Source organism: Gossypium hirsutum, chromosome A08 (assembly GCF_007990345.1).
Source record: "Gossypium hirsutum isolate 1008001.06 chromosome A08, Gossypium_hirsutum_v2.1, whole genome shotgun sequence".
Taxonomy (NCBI): Eukaryota; Viridiplantae; Streptophyta; class Magnoliopsida; order Malvales; family Malvaceae; genus Gossypium; species Gossypium hirsutum.
This window is the reverse complement of record NC_053431.1, coordinates 64,741,985-64,758,019: the sequence shown is the minus strand read 5'-3', so window position 1 is coordinate 64,758,019 and position 16,035 is coordinate 64,741,985. Positions and strand designations below refer to the sequence as shown.

Genomic DNA, 16,035 nt, shown 5'->3' with positions numbered 1-16,035 from the left:
TTCATCAAATACCCTGATGGTATTATTAAGCCAGAACTCTGCCCTTCCGGGATCATCATCTTTATTAGCACGAAACTCCTCGGCTCTATGCTTCCAGATCTTATCCATTGGGGGTTTATTCAACCTCACGAAATCCATACCCTGGGGTGCCATAGGGACAGGTTAAGGAATAAGTGGGGGTGGAGGGGGTTGAGTGTTCGGGTTCGCTCAAACGAACTCCATGTACCAATTATTCATCATGTGGAGAAAGGCCTCCCGAGCCTCTTTTCCTCCTCCCTGACTAACCATAGGAGGTCTACTATCAGTCGACACTGCACCTTCAACGGGAACAGGTGTGTTACTCTTAACATCATTTGCCATTGTTCGATCGAGATCCATTACTATATGAAAAACACAATTTAAATTTGTCAGGAGTGATCACACTATCACAATATATATGGTATGTATAGCTAGACTCGAATACACGCTACATTAGTCCAAGAATCGTCTAAATCGTATCTCTGATACCACTAAATGTAACACCCCACACCCGTACCCTATGCTGGGACGGAATACGAGGCACTACAACTCTTAAGCACATGTAGTCAAACATTTCCGACTCATCATGACTTGGTAAAATTTCAAACCTTTTCGAAACATTTCTAAACTTTATTAACATGGACTCATGAAACCCCCAAACATCCATTGAAATCTATTTACCAAGCCTCTTTGCCACCCTCACTTATATTAACCTACACAAGATCAACCAAACCAATACAAGCATAACATATATATAACCAAATCAGCCACAACTATTAGAAAATTGCATCAAATGCATGTAATAACAATTAAAATTAGCCAACTTTAATGGCCTATACAAAATGAATATCACATCCATCATATGAGCCAACACTTGTGGCTAAACTAACAAGATAATAAACTGAAGATTCGAGTCTCTATACATGCCAAAAATCAAAACATTTGAACTAGCTATACCAAAGCTTCAGGTGATAGTGTGATCAATGCCTCTGACGCCTCTTGATCCCCGATACTAGCTTGACAGCACTATAAGAAAATAGAAAGGAAGGGAGTAAGCATAGAGCTTAGTAAGCTCACATGCATATAATAAGCAACATGATTCAATAGTTAAAATAAAACAAAGTTTCATAAGCTTAACTTTCTTATACACACTCTTACCATAAGTACTTAACATATTGAAATCTTTACTCAAGAGTTTTACGTACATACTTGTACTAACTCGTAACGCAATTGCATAATTCCCATCATTGACTTAGTCGTTGAATAACTACCGACTTACCCATTGAACACTAGGAATATAATTGGATACTCGGAAAACATACGCATAACACACCATATGTGGCCACATGTTACCTTATTTAACACATCACATATTGCTCTTTCTCGAGCTAATCACATGCCTGCTTGCACAAGCTGACAGTCAAGACGTAACTACACGGGCTGCTCACACAAGCTGACAGGTACCCGCAACACATGCCGGGCTACCCAGCCACCGGTAGAATGTACTTGACTAGCGCTTGGATTTATATAATCACACATCACATATGCAAATGAGTTCATAACCACATAGTTCCTAGTGACATGTCACATTGTATTCTAATCTATTCCTAAAGTTCAAACGGGACTTTTCTCGTAGACTTACCTTCGACAAACTTGGTCACTTAGGCAATCACATGTTTCATGATAAAAGAGTTAACACATAATCCCGCATAATGACAAAATATTGTAACTTACCTTCAAGGGTGGGAATTACAACTCATGCTACATTTAAGCATTTATACATTATTCTCATTGCGTTATTTATGTGTGAACTTACCTCGGTACAAAATTTGTAAAAACGAGTTTAGTCCTCATACACCTTGTCTTTTCCCTGGTCAAGGCCTGTTCCTCATTTTTCTTGGCCTAAAATGATAAAAAAAATTTCACTAGTTCAATCTTCACATTAATTAAGACATTATATAGACTATATTTTGGCAAAATGACCATTTCGCTCCTAGGCTTTCGCAAAATTATGATTTTACCCCTAGGTTCGTAAATCGATTTTCATCAAATTTTCTCACTAATTAAGCCTAGAAAAATTAATTTTATACTAGAAACAGCCCACAATTCCAATTATTTCACACATTTACAACCTATTTTATAAATTTACAAAATGGTCCCTTTAGGTGTTTTCATGAAAACTACTTCACAAAAATTGTTCATTTAACCACCATAACTCATTTTCTTCCATAATAATTCAGCAAAAATCTCAAAATATTTCATGAAAAAAACCCTATACTTTCAATCGTTTTGCAAAATAGTCCCCTCAATAGCTAAATTAAGCTTTAGGGGCTCCAAAAACATAAAAATTATCAAGTAAGGTTATCTAAATCACTTACTTTCAAAGATGGAGAGTGGCTGAAATTTCAAGCTTCCAAAAACCCTCAATTTTCTGGTATTTTCAGTGAGGAAGGAAATGAGAAGAAGATGATAACTTTTTCTCTTTCTTTTATTTTTATTTTAATTAATTAAGTCACCAAACACACCTAATATTAACCTTCGACCTCTCTTGTCCCCCCTTGGCCGGCCACTCTCCTAAAAAGGGTCTATTTTCCCTTTAAAGACCCCCAATTATGGTTCTCTAGCTATTTGGCCTATCTATCAAGTAAAATAAAACTTTTACCCTTTATGCGATTTAGTCCTTTTTCGCGATTAAGCTTACAATCGCTAAAATTTGTTCATCAAAATTTTCATGCACTTATAAAATCATACTATAACACATAAAATAATATTAAAATAATAAAAATAATTTCTCTTCCTCGGATTTTTGGTCTCGAAACTATTTTTTTGATTAGCCCCAAAATCGGGCTATTACAATGCATGAATAAATCGATGTGATATTGCCTCGAAAAGTGCCATTGAAGTTATGTTTAAGTAAGTGCTAACAAGGGTGCCAAGTGGCTTGGTAAATAGCCATTTTCTGGGTCACACAGGCAAAGACATAGCTATGTGTCTTATCCGTGTGGGGAACACAGTCTAGCACATGGGCGTGTGACTTGACCGTGTGACCCTATATCGTTGCTAACGTCATAAACAGAGAATTACATGGGATGAGGACACGGGCGTGTTCCAAGCCACATGAGCGTGTGTGACCACACAGCCTAACCCACACGGGTCTGTGACTCTTCAAAACTAGAAAATTTTCTAAGTGTTGTAAAAAGTTCGTAAGTTCTCGGTTTAGTCCCAAACCACCCCCGATGTATGTATTGGGCCTCGTAAGCCCATATAAGGGGCATTATGAATATGAATGAATGTTTTTAATTTGAACAAAATTTTTATGGCTCGATTTTACATAGTTGTGTACGTTTAAGTCTGGTAATGCCTCGTACCTTATCCCGGCCTCGAACTCGGGTAAGGGGTGTTACAAACAATCATGTCACGATATTGGATTCTTAATGTCACAATGATGAATCAACACTAAGTTGACGAGGAATCGACAGTAAGTTATGTCGCAATCTAGAACCTTCAAAGTTGCGACGTCAATCTGATAGTTTGCAAACTTTACATTTTGGTCCTAATTCAATCTTGAGTTTGCCTTCGTAAGCTCGTACAAGACTTGAATATTATTGAAAAACATATTGTGAATGTCTGATGTAGTTAGTAGCATGTGTAAAAGGTTAAATTGGATCATAGTTGCTTCAGAAACGAATGTGGCATTCTGTAACTCAAACCTAACAATTGGGTTACGTCTGGGGTGTCATATTTTTTATATGATGTACTATTGTTAGTTTTATAGTTATATACAAAATTGCTTTTCACATATTACCCTTTCATATATTACCAATCACCAAAATAAAATTACCCTTTTCATATATTGAAAGTTTTATGCATATATGCAAAATATTTGAGTAAAAAGAATGAAAAATGGTCTAATATATATACATAAATCTTTGACGACATATTGTTCGGGCCTATTGTTCTTTAATGGCGTCAATCGCATTCAGAGAAAGGTCTTTAAAATTATCTTGCAACCATCTCATCTTTATTCCGCCATCTTGAAACTTGTTCAGCACCTTCCTTAAAAATGCCTCGCCTTTATCAAGAACGACCATTGACCTTGTAATGACTAGCCCATCCACAAGTAAACTGAGTTGTAAAGCTACGTCCTCGAGTGTGATTATGCACGCACTGCACGAAAGATGGAATGTGTGTCTTGGGTCTCCATCTTTCCACCAACACGCTGATAATTGTAGGATCCAGTTTATAGATCCCGAGTATATAAGATGCATGTAAGAATCCTGCATTTTGCAAATAACCACAAATTTTAGTGGGTGCACTATTTGATAAATTGAGTATGAAATCTTCCAAAACATGATCATTTGCCTATTTATATCAATAAAATAAAATAATTTAAAAACTTTAAAATTAACTTAATTGAAAATAACTAAATTTAAAAATTTTCCTTACCATTATCGGTTGAGCGACGGAAATGTGCTTGTCGTCAAAATGAATAAGAGGACTTGTCATTCGTGAAAAATTATTCGAAATAAATTATCTGTGAAATAATAAAATAAAACTATAATATTTTTATACAAATTTATTGGAAAAATTCGAACAAATCTTGAGAAACTTGAGAGTTCAGAGAGAATGAAGAGAGTTAGATTTGAGTGAAAAGAATGAAAAATGGTCTGGTATTTATAGGAAATAAAAGTTATCATTGGGCTGTTTAAAAACTTTACCATTTCCGTGTTTAAATTTTTACCGTTGGGTAAATGACCATCGGAGGAAAGCGCGTCTAGATGAGTGCGTTTTCACACACTCTCTCCAAAATTGACCTATTTCTCTAATTCTTCAAAAAAATGACCTACATGGCCAATTAACAAAAAATAAAGGACATATTTAGACAACTTAGCTTTCTTTCTTTTTTAGTTTTTCATAATTCTAATTTTTTTATAATTTTAGATAAAAGATTTATAATTTTTTTTGTGATTTTTTTTATGTTTTTTAAACAATTTTAAGAAAAATTACTAGATTTCACCATATAGCACAACCTTATGTACCACATGGCGAAGTTAACGGTGTTTATATAGAAATTGACTTTTGAAGGGCTTAATTGATTGTCTATATAGAATAAGAATTCAATTGAGTGTTACTCTTAATTGAGAGTTCAATTGATTATTGAATAATGTTATAGATATTTTTTATATAATAAGCATAAAAAAATAAAATATGTACTATTATATTAATATTTATATGTTTTTATAATTAAATTTAAATAAAAATATTTTTAAAAAATATTTTCTCTCTTTCCTATAAACAAAAACTGTTTGTCGGGGTGGCCAGATTTTGCGAACCAGCCGATCCATGTATTGCTCTAAGTGGGACCGAAGGGACAACTCAGCCTACATCAGGTTCTCATGTCCTTACAAGCAACTCAAAACAGACACCGCCCCTATAAGATACACTCCTTTTTTCTATGTAAATTAAGAGAGCCCTTATGCCTTGTCCTTTTGCACATCCCAAACCATTTATTCCTGTAAAATATAAAATTAAGGCAATTACTAATATTTGTTTAAAAAAATATAAATAAAATTAAGGCAATTATTAGTTATAATTTCGACCAAAAATAATCTTCAGGTTTAAAACTAATTCATTATTGAAAAAAAATATTAAATTTTAAAATTTTAGAATCAAATATTATTTTATTAATACCTAATAGGTCCTATTCTCTAACATGAATTTAAGAGTGTGAAGGGGCAATAAGGTCAATTGGAATAATGCACCTGACCGAAATTAGCATCTGGACCGTCTCATCGGAAGGAAATGTAGGGGTCCATAATTTTAAGGGACCACTCCCTCTCACTCTCACATAATAATGCGTCCAAAATTTTCATCTGATAACTGACCTGCATCACAAAAATACAAAACCAGGATGGATCTGTAGAAATTTTTATTTGGGTGAAGTTGATTTTTTTTTTTAAGTCTTAAATAGCGATTTAACCATAATAATAATAATAATAATAATAATTTGTCTGCCAATGAAATTAAAGCCCTGGTTTCTGTAAGTTCTTGTTCCCAATGCCATGCTCCGCAATCTTCACCTCTTCAGTTTAGTCCAGTTCTTTTACTCTGTTGCTTCATTTTTGGGGGGTTGATAATTGAGATTCCATTATAAAGCAATCTGTTCTGACTACTGAAAATCTCAAGATGAAGGGCGACGACACACATTTCACGCTTACAAACAACCACATCGTTTACTACACCTTTTTCACTAAATTTCTATCTCTTCCATCTTTCAATAATTTCCCCAAATCTTTGAGTATCAGAGATTCGGCAGAAAATTGTACAGTGCACCTACAGCTGCACTGAAGAAGCAAATTTGGGTTGGGGCACTTTTATTTAAATAAAACGTATTTCTTCTAACAACCCAAGGAAATAAACAAAAGGATATCTCAGCTTTTAGGCCTTAAACCACAATCATCCATAGTGTGCTAATTTTATCAAAGCGAAAATTAAAGAAAAGAGACAAGAGCCGGATTCTCTGAAGTAGGGGCCCTTTATAGCTCGTTTGTTTAATATACAAATCAAAAGATTTTTGTTCCTATCGTATAATAATTCCAAACCAAAGATTCAGCCTCAGGGGTACTTGTAATATATGATCAATCAAAACTCATGTGGGATTTTTCTCTCAATAAAAAGATATATATATATTAAAGGAAACACGATTGAGATTTGAGGATTGCAGTTACAAAAGCTCCAGTCACGTGAGCTACGTTGGCTATGGTGTCTTCTTCTTTAAAGTTCACCCAAACCTTTCTTCAGAATTTACTCCCCTTGCCTATGGCCATTATCATCCTTCCATTTTTATCTTTTATCTCTTCTCTTCTTTCCCATCTTCCCCTGTAAATATTACTGTTTCTTCTTTTGGCTATGGAGTTTAAGCTTTTGTTTCACTTCCTCTGTTTCCTTCATTTGTTGTTATCGATATCAGGGGCAACGATAGAGCAAGCGGACGGAAACCCAGACAGGGAAGCTCTGGTTTCCTTCAAAAGAGGGCTTCAAAACCCTCATTTTCTATCATCATGGAACCAAAGAATTCATTTCTGCAAGTGGGATGGTGTCACTTGTCGGCTCGGCCGAGTCACCTCGCTTTCTCTTCCATCTCGGTCCTTGACAGGTTCTCTCTCTCCGTCCCTTTCGTCCCTCTCAAACCTCACCCTCCTAGACCTGTCCTCTAACTCCTTCTTTGGCCAAATTCCGACTGAGTTGGCCGAGTTGACTCTCCTCAAGACCCTCAAACTCGGGTCTAACTCTTTCACCGGAAACATCCCTTCCGAGCTGGGCAGCCTGAATGCACTTCGGACGCTAGAACTTTCCACCAATGCACTCACTGGCACAGTGCCGGCTAAGCTTGGACAGTTAACTCAGCTACAGTTCTTGGACCTGGCTAACAATTTCCTTTCAGGTTCTTTCCCTTCAACACTCTTTGAAAACCTTCAGTCTTTAACCTCTCTGGATATTTCCAACAATTCTTTCTCTGGTAATATCCCGCCTGAAATTGGTGAGCTAAAAAACCTGACCGCTCTTTACATTGGAATCAACCAATTTACAGGGAAAATACCACCTGAAATTGGTAAACTTTCACTCCTTGAGAACTTTTTTTCACCCTCTTGTTCCATAACAGGACCTTTGCCTAAACAACTATCCAATCTAAAATCACTCACCAAGCTCGACCTTTCTTATAACCCATTGAAATGTTCCATTCCAAAGTCTATAGGAAAGTTACAGAATTTGACTATATTGAACCTCGTCTACACCGAGCTCAATGGTTCAATACCAGCGGAGCTTGGGAACTGCCGGAATTTGATGATGTTGATGCTGTCTTTCAATTCGCTGTCCGGGTCCTTGCCTGAGGAGCTTTCAAGTTTGCCTATGCTGACGTTTTCTGCTGAAACGAACCAGCTTTCTGGGCCACTGCCACCTTGGCTTGGGAAATGGACCCAGGTGGAGTCTTTGCTACTTTCAAACAACCACTTTTCAGGTAACATCCCTCCTGAAATTGAGAATTGCTCAAGGCTTAAGCACCTTAGTTTGAGCAATAACAAGTTGTCGGGTTCGATACCAAGAGAGTTATGCAATGCAAAATCACTCTTTGAGGTTGATCTCGATGGTAATAACCTTTCGGTTACCATTGAGGATGTGTTTGTGAACTGTAGAAATCTTGCTCAGTTGGTTTTGCTCAATAATCACATTAATGGTTCAATCCCAGAGTATCTTTCAGAGCTTCCATTGATGGTTATTGACCTTGACTCCAACAATTTCACTGGTACCATTCCTGTGAGTTTATGGAGTTCAAATAGTTTGATGGAGTTTTCTGCTGGAAATAATATGCTAGAGGGGACTCTGCCAGTTGATATTGGAAATGCGGTTACATTGGAAACGCTTGTTCTTAGCGGTAATCGTTTGAAGGGAAATATACCAAAGGAGATCGGCAATCTCACAGCTCTTTCTGTGCTAAACTTGAACTCGAATTTCTTGGAAGGAAATATACCTGTTGAAATTGGATACTGCAAAGCATTGACAACGCTGGATCTTGGAAACAACAATTTCAGTGGATCAATTCCCATGGAACTTGCAGACCTTGATCAGCTGCAGTGCCTGGTTCTTTCTCACAATAATCTATCCGGTTCCATCCCTTGGAAACCATCTTCATATTTCCATCAGGCTAATCTGCCCGACTTGAGCTTTGTGCAGCATCATGGAGTATTCGATCTGTCACACAATAGGTTGACTGGTCCCATACCTGAAGAATTGGGAAACTGTGCAGTGGTGGTGGATCTTCTTCTCAACAACAACATGCTTACTGGCTGGATTCCAGGATCACTTTCTCGTTTGACAAATCTTACAACTTTGGATTTGTCTGGAAATTTGCTGACGGGTCCTATTCCTGTTGAATTCGGTGACTCTCTCAAGCTTCAGGGCTTGTATTTGGGGAATAACCAGCTTACAGGAACCATCTCTGAAAGCTTAGGCCGTGTGGGTAGTTTGGTAAAGTTAAATTTGACTGGCAATAGGTTATCTGGTGTAGTTCCTGCAAGTTTTGGGAACTTGAAAGAACTTACTCACTTGGATTTAAGCAATAATAAGCTTGCCGGTGAGCTACCTTCGTCATTGTCCCAGATGCTTAACCTGGTGGGGCTCTATGTTCAGAAGAATAGGCTTGCTGGTGAGATACATAACCTGTTCTCAAATTCCGTGTCTTGGAAGATTGAAGACTTGAATTTGAGTAATAACATTTTCTATGGAAGCTTGCCCCAATCTTTGGGCAATTTGTCTTATTTGATGTACTTGGATCTTCATGGAAATAAATTTAGTGGTGCCATTCCTTCAGAAATTGGTAACTTGATGCAACTAGAGTATTTTGATTTATCCAGAAACAGATTTTCCGGACAGATTCCAGCGGAAGTGTGTGGTTTGTTCAGTCTGTTCTACTTGAATCTAGCAGAAAACCGGTTGGGAGGACCTGTGCCCAGAAATGGTATTTGTCAAAACCTGTCAAAAATCTTTCTAGCTGGGAACAATGATCTGTGTGGAAGAATTACAGGTTTGGAGTGCCAGATCAGATGTTCTGAAAGATCTTCTTTGTTAAATGCCTGGGGCCTTGCAGGGATTGTGGCTGCAAGTGTCTTTATCATTTTTGCTTCAGCCTTTGCTGTACGCAGATGGATTTTGCGGAGTGGCCAGCTGAGTGATCCAGAAGAAATTGAGGAAAGCAAATTAAACAACTTCCTGGATCAAAATCTCTGCTTCTTGAGCAGCAGCAGCAGGTCAAAGGAGCCGCTGAGCATCAATATAGCGACATTTGAGCAGCCACTCCTGAAACTCACACTCGGTGACATCCTTGAGGGAACCCATCATTTTTGCAAGACCAACATAATCGGAGATGGAGGCTTTGGAACTGTTTACAAAGCTAAGTTGCCTAGTGGGAAGACTGTTGCAGTTAAGAAGCTAAGCCAGGCCAAAACACAAGGCAATCGAGAATTCATAGCTGAAATGGAAACCTTGGGAAAGGTGAAGCACCAAAATCTTGTTCCATTGCTTGGATACTGTTCTTTGGGTGAGGAGAAGCTCCTTGTTTACGAATACATGATCAATGGAAGTTTGGATCTTTGGTTGAGAAATCGCAGTGGAGCTCTTGATGTCCTTGATTGGTCCAAACGCTTCAAAATCGCTGTTGGTGCTGCTCGGGGACTAGCATTTCTTCACCATGGTTTCATTCCCCACATCATCCATAGAGATATCAAAGCCAGCAACATCTTACTCAGTGAAGACTTTGAAGCAAAAGTTGCGGACTTCGGGCTGGCAAGACTGATTAGTGCTTGTGAAACTCATGTTAGTACTGATATAGCAGGGACTTTTGGTTACATTCCACCAGAATATGGACAGAGCGGTAGGTCCACTACAAAGGGAGATGTTTTCAGTTTTGGTGTGATACTGCTGGAATTGGTGACTGGGAAAGAGCCAACAGGCCCTGAATTTAAAGAGATTGAAGGAGGGAATTTAGTTGGATGGGTGACTAAGAAGATAAAAAAGGGTCAGGCTGCAGATGTTTTAGATCCTGTGGTTATGGGTGTGGATTCAAAGCAGATGATGCTTCAGGTGCTCAGTATTGCTGCAGTTTGCCTGGCCGAGAATCCTGCTAACAGACCTACCATGCTTCAAGTGTTGAAGCTCCTCAAAGGGATCCACAAGGAGTAACTGTCTTTCTGCCTGGAAACGTGACACTTTTCTTTATTAATAATCCTGTAAAGTAAGTATTATTAAGAAGTTAGAATGTGCACGGTGTAAGGTTTCAGTTGCTAATCTAATTATATATCTTGACACTGTCTCTTGTCAATTCCCATATTTGATAGTCTTTATCATTTCTTCCACTTTTCTGTAAATCAAGATTCTAGCAATTGGGAGCATTGAAATGCAAGCAGAGAAGTCTCATATCATCCGTGCTTTACAACTCACAGTTGCAATGTATGTTTGCTTTGAATCCTAGCTTGAAACTATTTTAAGACCAACTGAGGCCTAGATTTCTTGTTTCCTTTTTAACTGCTTTGAGTGGGGATATTGAACGAATAGGCGATGTGGGGGAATATGATCTATTTCAGTCAGGTTTTACATTTCCATGGCCTAATTAGCAGAAATGAGAGAGTACTAAACTTTAAATTTGACTGTTTCTACTGAGCAAATAAATAAAATTGGTAAGCCAAATCCAATTGGCACCTGCACTTGTCCTCCTCATTCTTCCATAAAATCTAAGACCTGACAATCAAGCAGCATGTTTACCTATGTTCTAATGTTAAAAGTATGTCTTAGGTTTCAGTTTGATAGAGAGAATTGGTAATAAGTTGATGCTCTAAGTATGCTTAAAGAACAGGCGAATCTGGATTGGCGTATGTTCTTTATAAATATATATCATTATGAGACATGTCTGAAAGGGAAGCATGGCAAGAGTGAGTGAGAATTTAGTAGATATTTAAATTTGTTGCGACTAATATGGTGGTGCAGTGCAATGTATGTTGACACCGCTTGCTAGAAGCTTGACATAGACAGTGGGTGCATGTTACATGATAATGTGGAGCAGGTAGTCAAGATACATGCTCCCTAATGCTTAAATTAATTTGATTCTCAACATTGCAGTCTTTTTTTCAGTGTAGATTATATACCTCCAAATTTTAATACTGTAAAATTGTTAAAAAAAGAGATTATTAGTTTGTATATTTGTGCTATACAGTAAAGGTTTTTAAGTGATTATATTGTAATGTGAAGTCTAAGTTCAAGATAATTGAGATTAACTAACAATGGTTTTATTGTTATGAATTTAACTAATATATTTTTTTAACATTAATCTCATTATATATTCATATTATATATATATTTTATATAATGCCTAAAATTTTTCATAATTCTTCCCTAATCCTTATAAAAAAAAATTTAAATTATATTTTAAATTATAAAATTTAAACGTAAAATAATTATTTAAAATTAAATAATGATGTTAAACTCACTTGTGAGTTAATATATAGGTCAACTATCTTAGATACATCATTTAGTAGTAAAGATGAGAAACCTAAATGGGTTTGAGATTGATTGTATAAACAATTCTAAGCATATGTACACCTCTTTCAACAAATCATTTAATTTAAAATGACTCTAATTTTATTTTTAATTTTTTCTAACAGCCAATAACATCCTAAATTTACAACACCATAAAAACCAACCTTTTTTTAATGCATAGTTTAAAATTAAATTAAATAACTATTTAAATATGTTGTTCATCGTTTTATATATATATATATATAATAATTTAACCCAATAGATAAAAAAAACTTCAAAAAATAAAAATGTCAATATTTGAAATTTACACGATACCGATTATTAACTTAAAAAATAACACAACTAATTTCTATCATTTGTTCTTTTCCTTCGCATTCCCCTTCCCTCGCTCTAAGGGGTAAAAAAGAATAAAGCAAAAAAGTTGAAAACAACTTTTATATAAAATAAAAAAAATCATTTCATCTTCATTAGTTGATGGATTTAATTGTTGATCGCGCTAATGCGGTTGACCAAAGCTATCAAAAGTGACCACAAGGCAATATGTTAACATGGGTACTACGTCAGCAAAAAATTTCAAAAAAAAAATATTTTCTTTAATTAATTAATATATATATAGAATAAATCTGGATATATAATTGTCTAGATTTATTTTAGATAAGTGCAAAATAAATAAAAAAAACTTCAAAATTCATAAAAAAATAGTAATAATTATTAGAAATTATAAAATATATATAGAAAAATAATCAAAATAATATAAAAATATAAAAAATAAAATAATAATAATGTGCATTTAGAATATAAATGGATAAATGGTTGTCAAGGTTCAATTGAATTTGGACAGCCAATTGTCCAAATTCATTCTAGATGACTTCAAAACTATAAAAAATAGAAATTATAAAAATATTAAAAATTAAGGATAAATCTCAAATCATACATGAATCTTAATTTAATGTGCAATTATATACATGGAATTTAATTTGGTGCAATTATACACATGAAACTCTAATTGTGATTCAAATGTATACTTGCAACTTTAATTTTGATTAATCATACACATTTAAAAAATTAAATATATCAATTTTTTTATATTGGATAAATATATAAGCATAAAATGATGTTATATCAATAATTGTATTAATAATTTACAAGAATTGAATCAAATCAAAATTTCATATATAAAATTGCACAAAATTAAAGTTCATGTATACAATTGCAGATTAAACCATAATTCATGTAGAATTTTAATATTTATCCCTAAAAATTTATAAAAATTATATAAAAATTAAAATGTGAAAAAATTAAAAAATATTTAATGTTAGAAATTTTTATTTGAATTTTTGTAATTAGGGTTTAGGGTTAAACCTTTTGTCCTTATTCTGATGCATTGTCGAATCCTATTGTTTTTTTTTAATAAATCGACTGGATTTATAAATAGAAAATTCAAAGGAACAATTGTCTTTCTGTAGCTTGGATTTGAGTCCAATAAAGCAGGCCTAATAAACAATAAAAGAAACTAGACCTCCAAAGAAATTGGCCCGATATTAGAAATGAAATAAAAAAACTGAAAAAAAGGAAACCTAATCCTAATATCTCCAGTTGACAACAACAGCTGGCCTCATAAAGTCTTGTCGTTTCACTGCATCGCCATAGCTATTGATAATAGTAGACCTCTTCAAATCTCATCAAATCTTTTAGGCTTCTGCTACATGTTTCAAAAGAAGCGTTTCTTATCTTCAATCTGGAAGTCTTGGCCTTATCTTCTCCATTGCTCGTCGAACATAACTTGGAATGTCGCCCTCCAAGTAGTGACCTTCTTCTTTTTTCAATGCCTCTTTTGCAATAACATGGGCGAAAGTGTTTTCTGACTTTGGGATGAAATGAAACCCCAATTCTTGAAAGTGTGTCTTTGTGTTTTGGATATCTCTGATAAGTGCTCCGATAATCGATCTGTCACATTCTATACTCTGGCATTTTTTGATAACTGTTCTTGAATCCCCTAGTATATTACATGCATTAACTCCCATAGAGATCCCTAATATTGTGGCTTGTAACCCTGCATGTGCCTCCGCCGCAAACGGTGATGTAACGTTTGAGTGGAGAACCGATTTGGATGCCAAGATTTCCCCTCCCACATCTCGAACTACCAGCTCCGAGGCGGATCTAAAATATTGTTGACCGAAAGTCGAATAAAAATAAATAGCCACACTCATCCTTCGATCATCATGTTTAATATCTTTGCTTGTTTCTAAGTTAAGTAATTTCTCCTCTATTCCTTGCAACTCTGAGATTTAACTGATTATTTGTTTTGAGATATCTCTACTTGTAACAACCCTAACCCGTATCCGTCGTCAGGACAGGATTTTGGAGCATTACCACAACATTCAGAACATTTTTCAATTAATTTACATAAATTACTATTTATTTACCGAGATCATTCATAATGTCCCTTGATTGAGCCTTCGAGGTCCAATATGAGCATTAAAATCGAGTCAAGACTTAATAGGGACCTTTAAGAATTTTTCGTAAAATTACAAAATTTTTCCAATGTGCAGGACTTACACGCTCCTGTGGTCTAAGGGACACACCCATGTGACCCTAGGACACGCCCATGCTAGAGGCTGTATTCGACCCCGTGTAACTCTTTGACTTACACATACGACCATGCCACATGCCCTTGTGCTAGGCCGTATAGTTAATTAATTCAATTCAAAATTAGTTGCAGGTTTTACACGGCCAAGATACACGCTACACGGATGAGACACACACCCTGTCTCTGCCCGTGTGCCCAATTTTGAGCATTCTGTTTCTCAAAATTTAGATACAGGGGACACACGGCCTAACCAAACCAAGTCGCGTGTCATACAGAGTCTAGACACATGCTCCTGTGTCTGCCCATGTGGATAAAATAAAGCCATTTCTAGCTTCATTTCTCACCCAAAATTTCACCTAAGACCTGCATTTGAAACACACAACCAATACCAACCATTCCAAGCATTTAAAATAGGCAATTTCATCATTTAACATGACATATCATTACAAGCATACATGATCACCACCTTACCTTAGTTAACTTAGGCATTCACAACATTAGTCACATATTCTTAACATCATACATATATATATATATCATAATAATCTACTTAGTCATACCAAAATAAACCATTACTAGCCATTCCAATGGCTAGGTTACAAAATAACATTTTAAGCCACTATTGGCCAAGTTGTCCTATACATGCCATTATACCCAAAATGATTTCATTAAATATACCCAAAATGCTAGTTGATAGTGTGACAATGCTCCAATGATCTTCCAACCTTCACGAGCTTCCGAGCACTATAAAACGGGAGAAAAATAAACGGAGTAAGCATTACGTGCTTAGTAAGTTCGTATAACAGAAACTAAACTTACCAATCTTGTTTATTAAAATCTAGGCATACAAAGTTATGTTTACATCCATTTGGTTAAATTGCCTACTCACATACATTCAATCAAACATGTTAGTCATCAAAATATTCATGTCAATCAAGTAACATAGATGAGCTCATCAAGCAATATTCTTTCAAGTCACTATCAATTCATCTCAAAGTTCTTGTGCCATGTCAAGAGTTTTATGTCCGTTGGATCATTGAATTCCGATGGATGCTTAAATAGTACACTCGAAGTGTACGAATCAATAATCTTTCAATTTATTATTCCAGGGTACCCATTAGGGCACTTAACCAAGAAAAATTCTCTCGAGCCACACATCGTATAACAGGATTACCAGTCCAGGCTAAATCCTTTATATAACATATGCTTAGAGGAGCTCGATTAGGATTACCAGTCCAAGTTAAACCCTAATCATAACGTATGTTCGAGAGATATTATATCGGGATTACCCGTCTAGGCTAAATCATTTATATAACAAGGTCAATGGGATTACTCGTCCA

General features: G+C 35.6%; 1 protein-coding gene across 1 annotated transcript; it reads left to right on the top strand.

Moving 5' to 3' along the window:
* Window positions 1–6,433: 6,433 nt before the first annotated feature.
* Window positions 6,434–10,900, top strand: LOC107910011 (leucine-rich repeat receptor protein kinase EMS1-like). The gene has a single exon (XM_016837773.2). It carries the CDS (start codon window positions 6,928–6,930, stop codon window positions 10,753–10,755), a length of 3,828 nt encoding a protein of 1,275 aa, XP_016693262.1. The 5' UTR covers window positions 6,434–6,927; the 3' UTR covers window positions 10,756–10,900.
* The last annotated feature ends 5,135 nt before the right edge of the window (window positions 10,901–16,035 follow it).

What these genes read in the sequence shown, in the direction of transcription:
- LOC107910011 (XM_016837773.2), top strand. Translation starts at nt 6,928, where the DNA reads ATGGAGTTTAAGCTTTTGTTTCACTTCCTCTGTTTCCTTCATTTGTTG.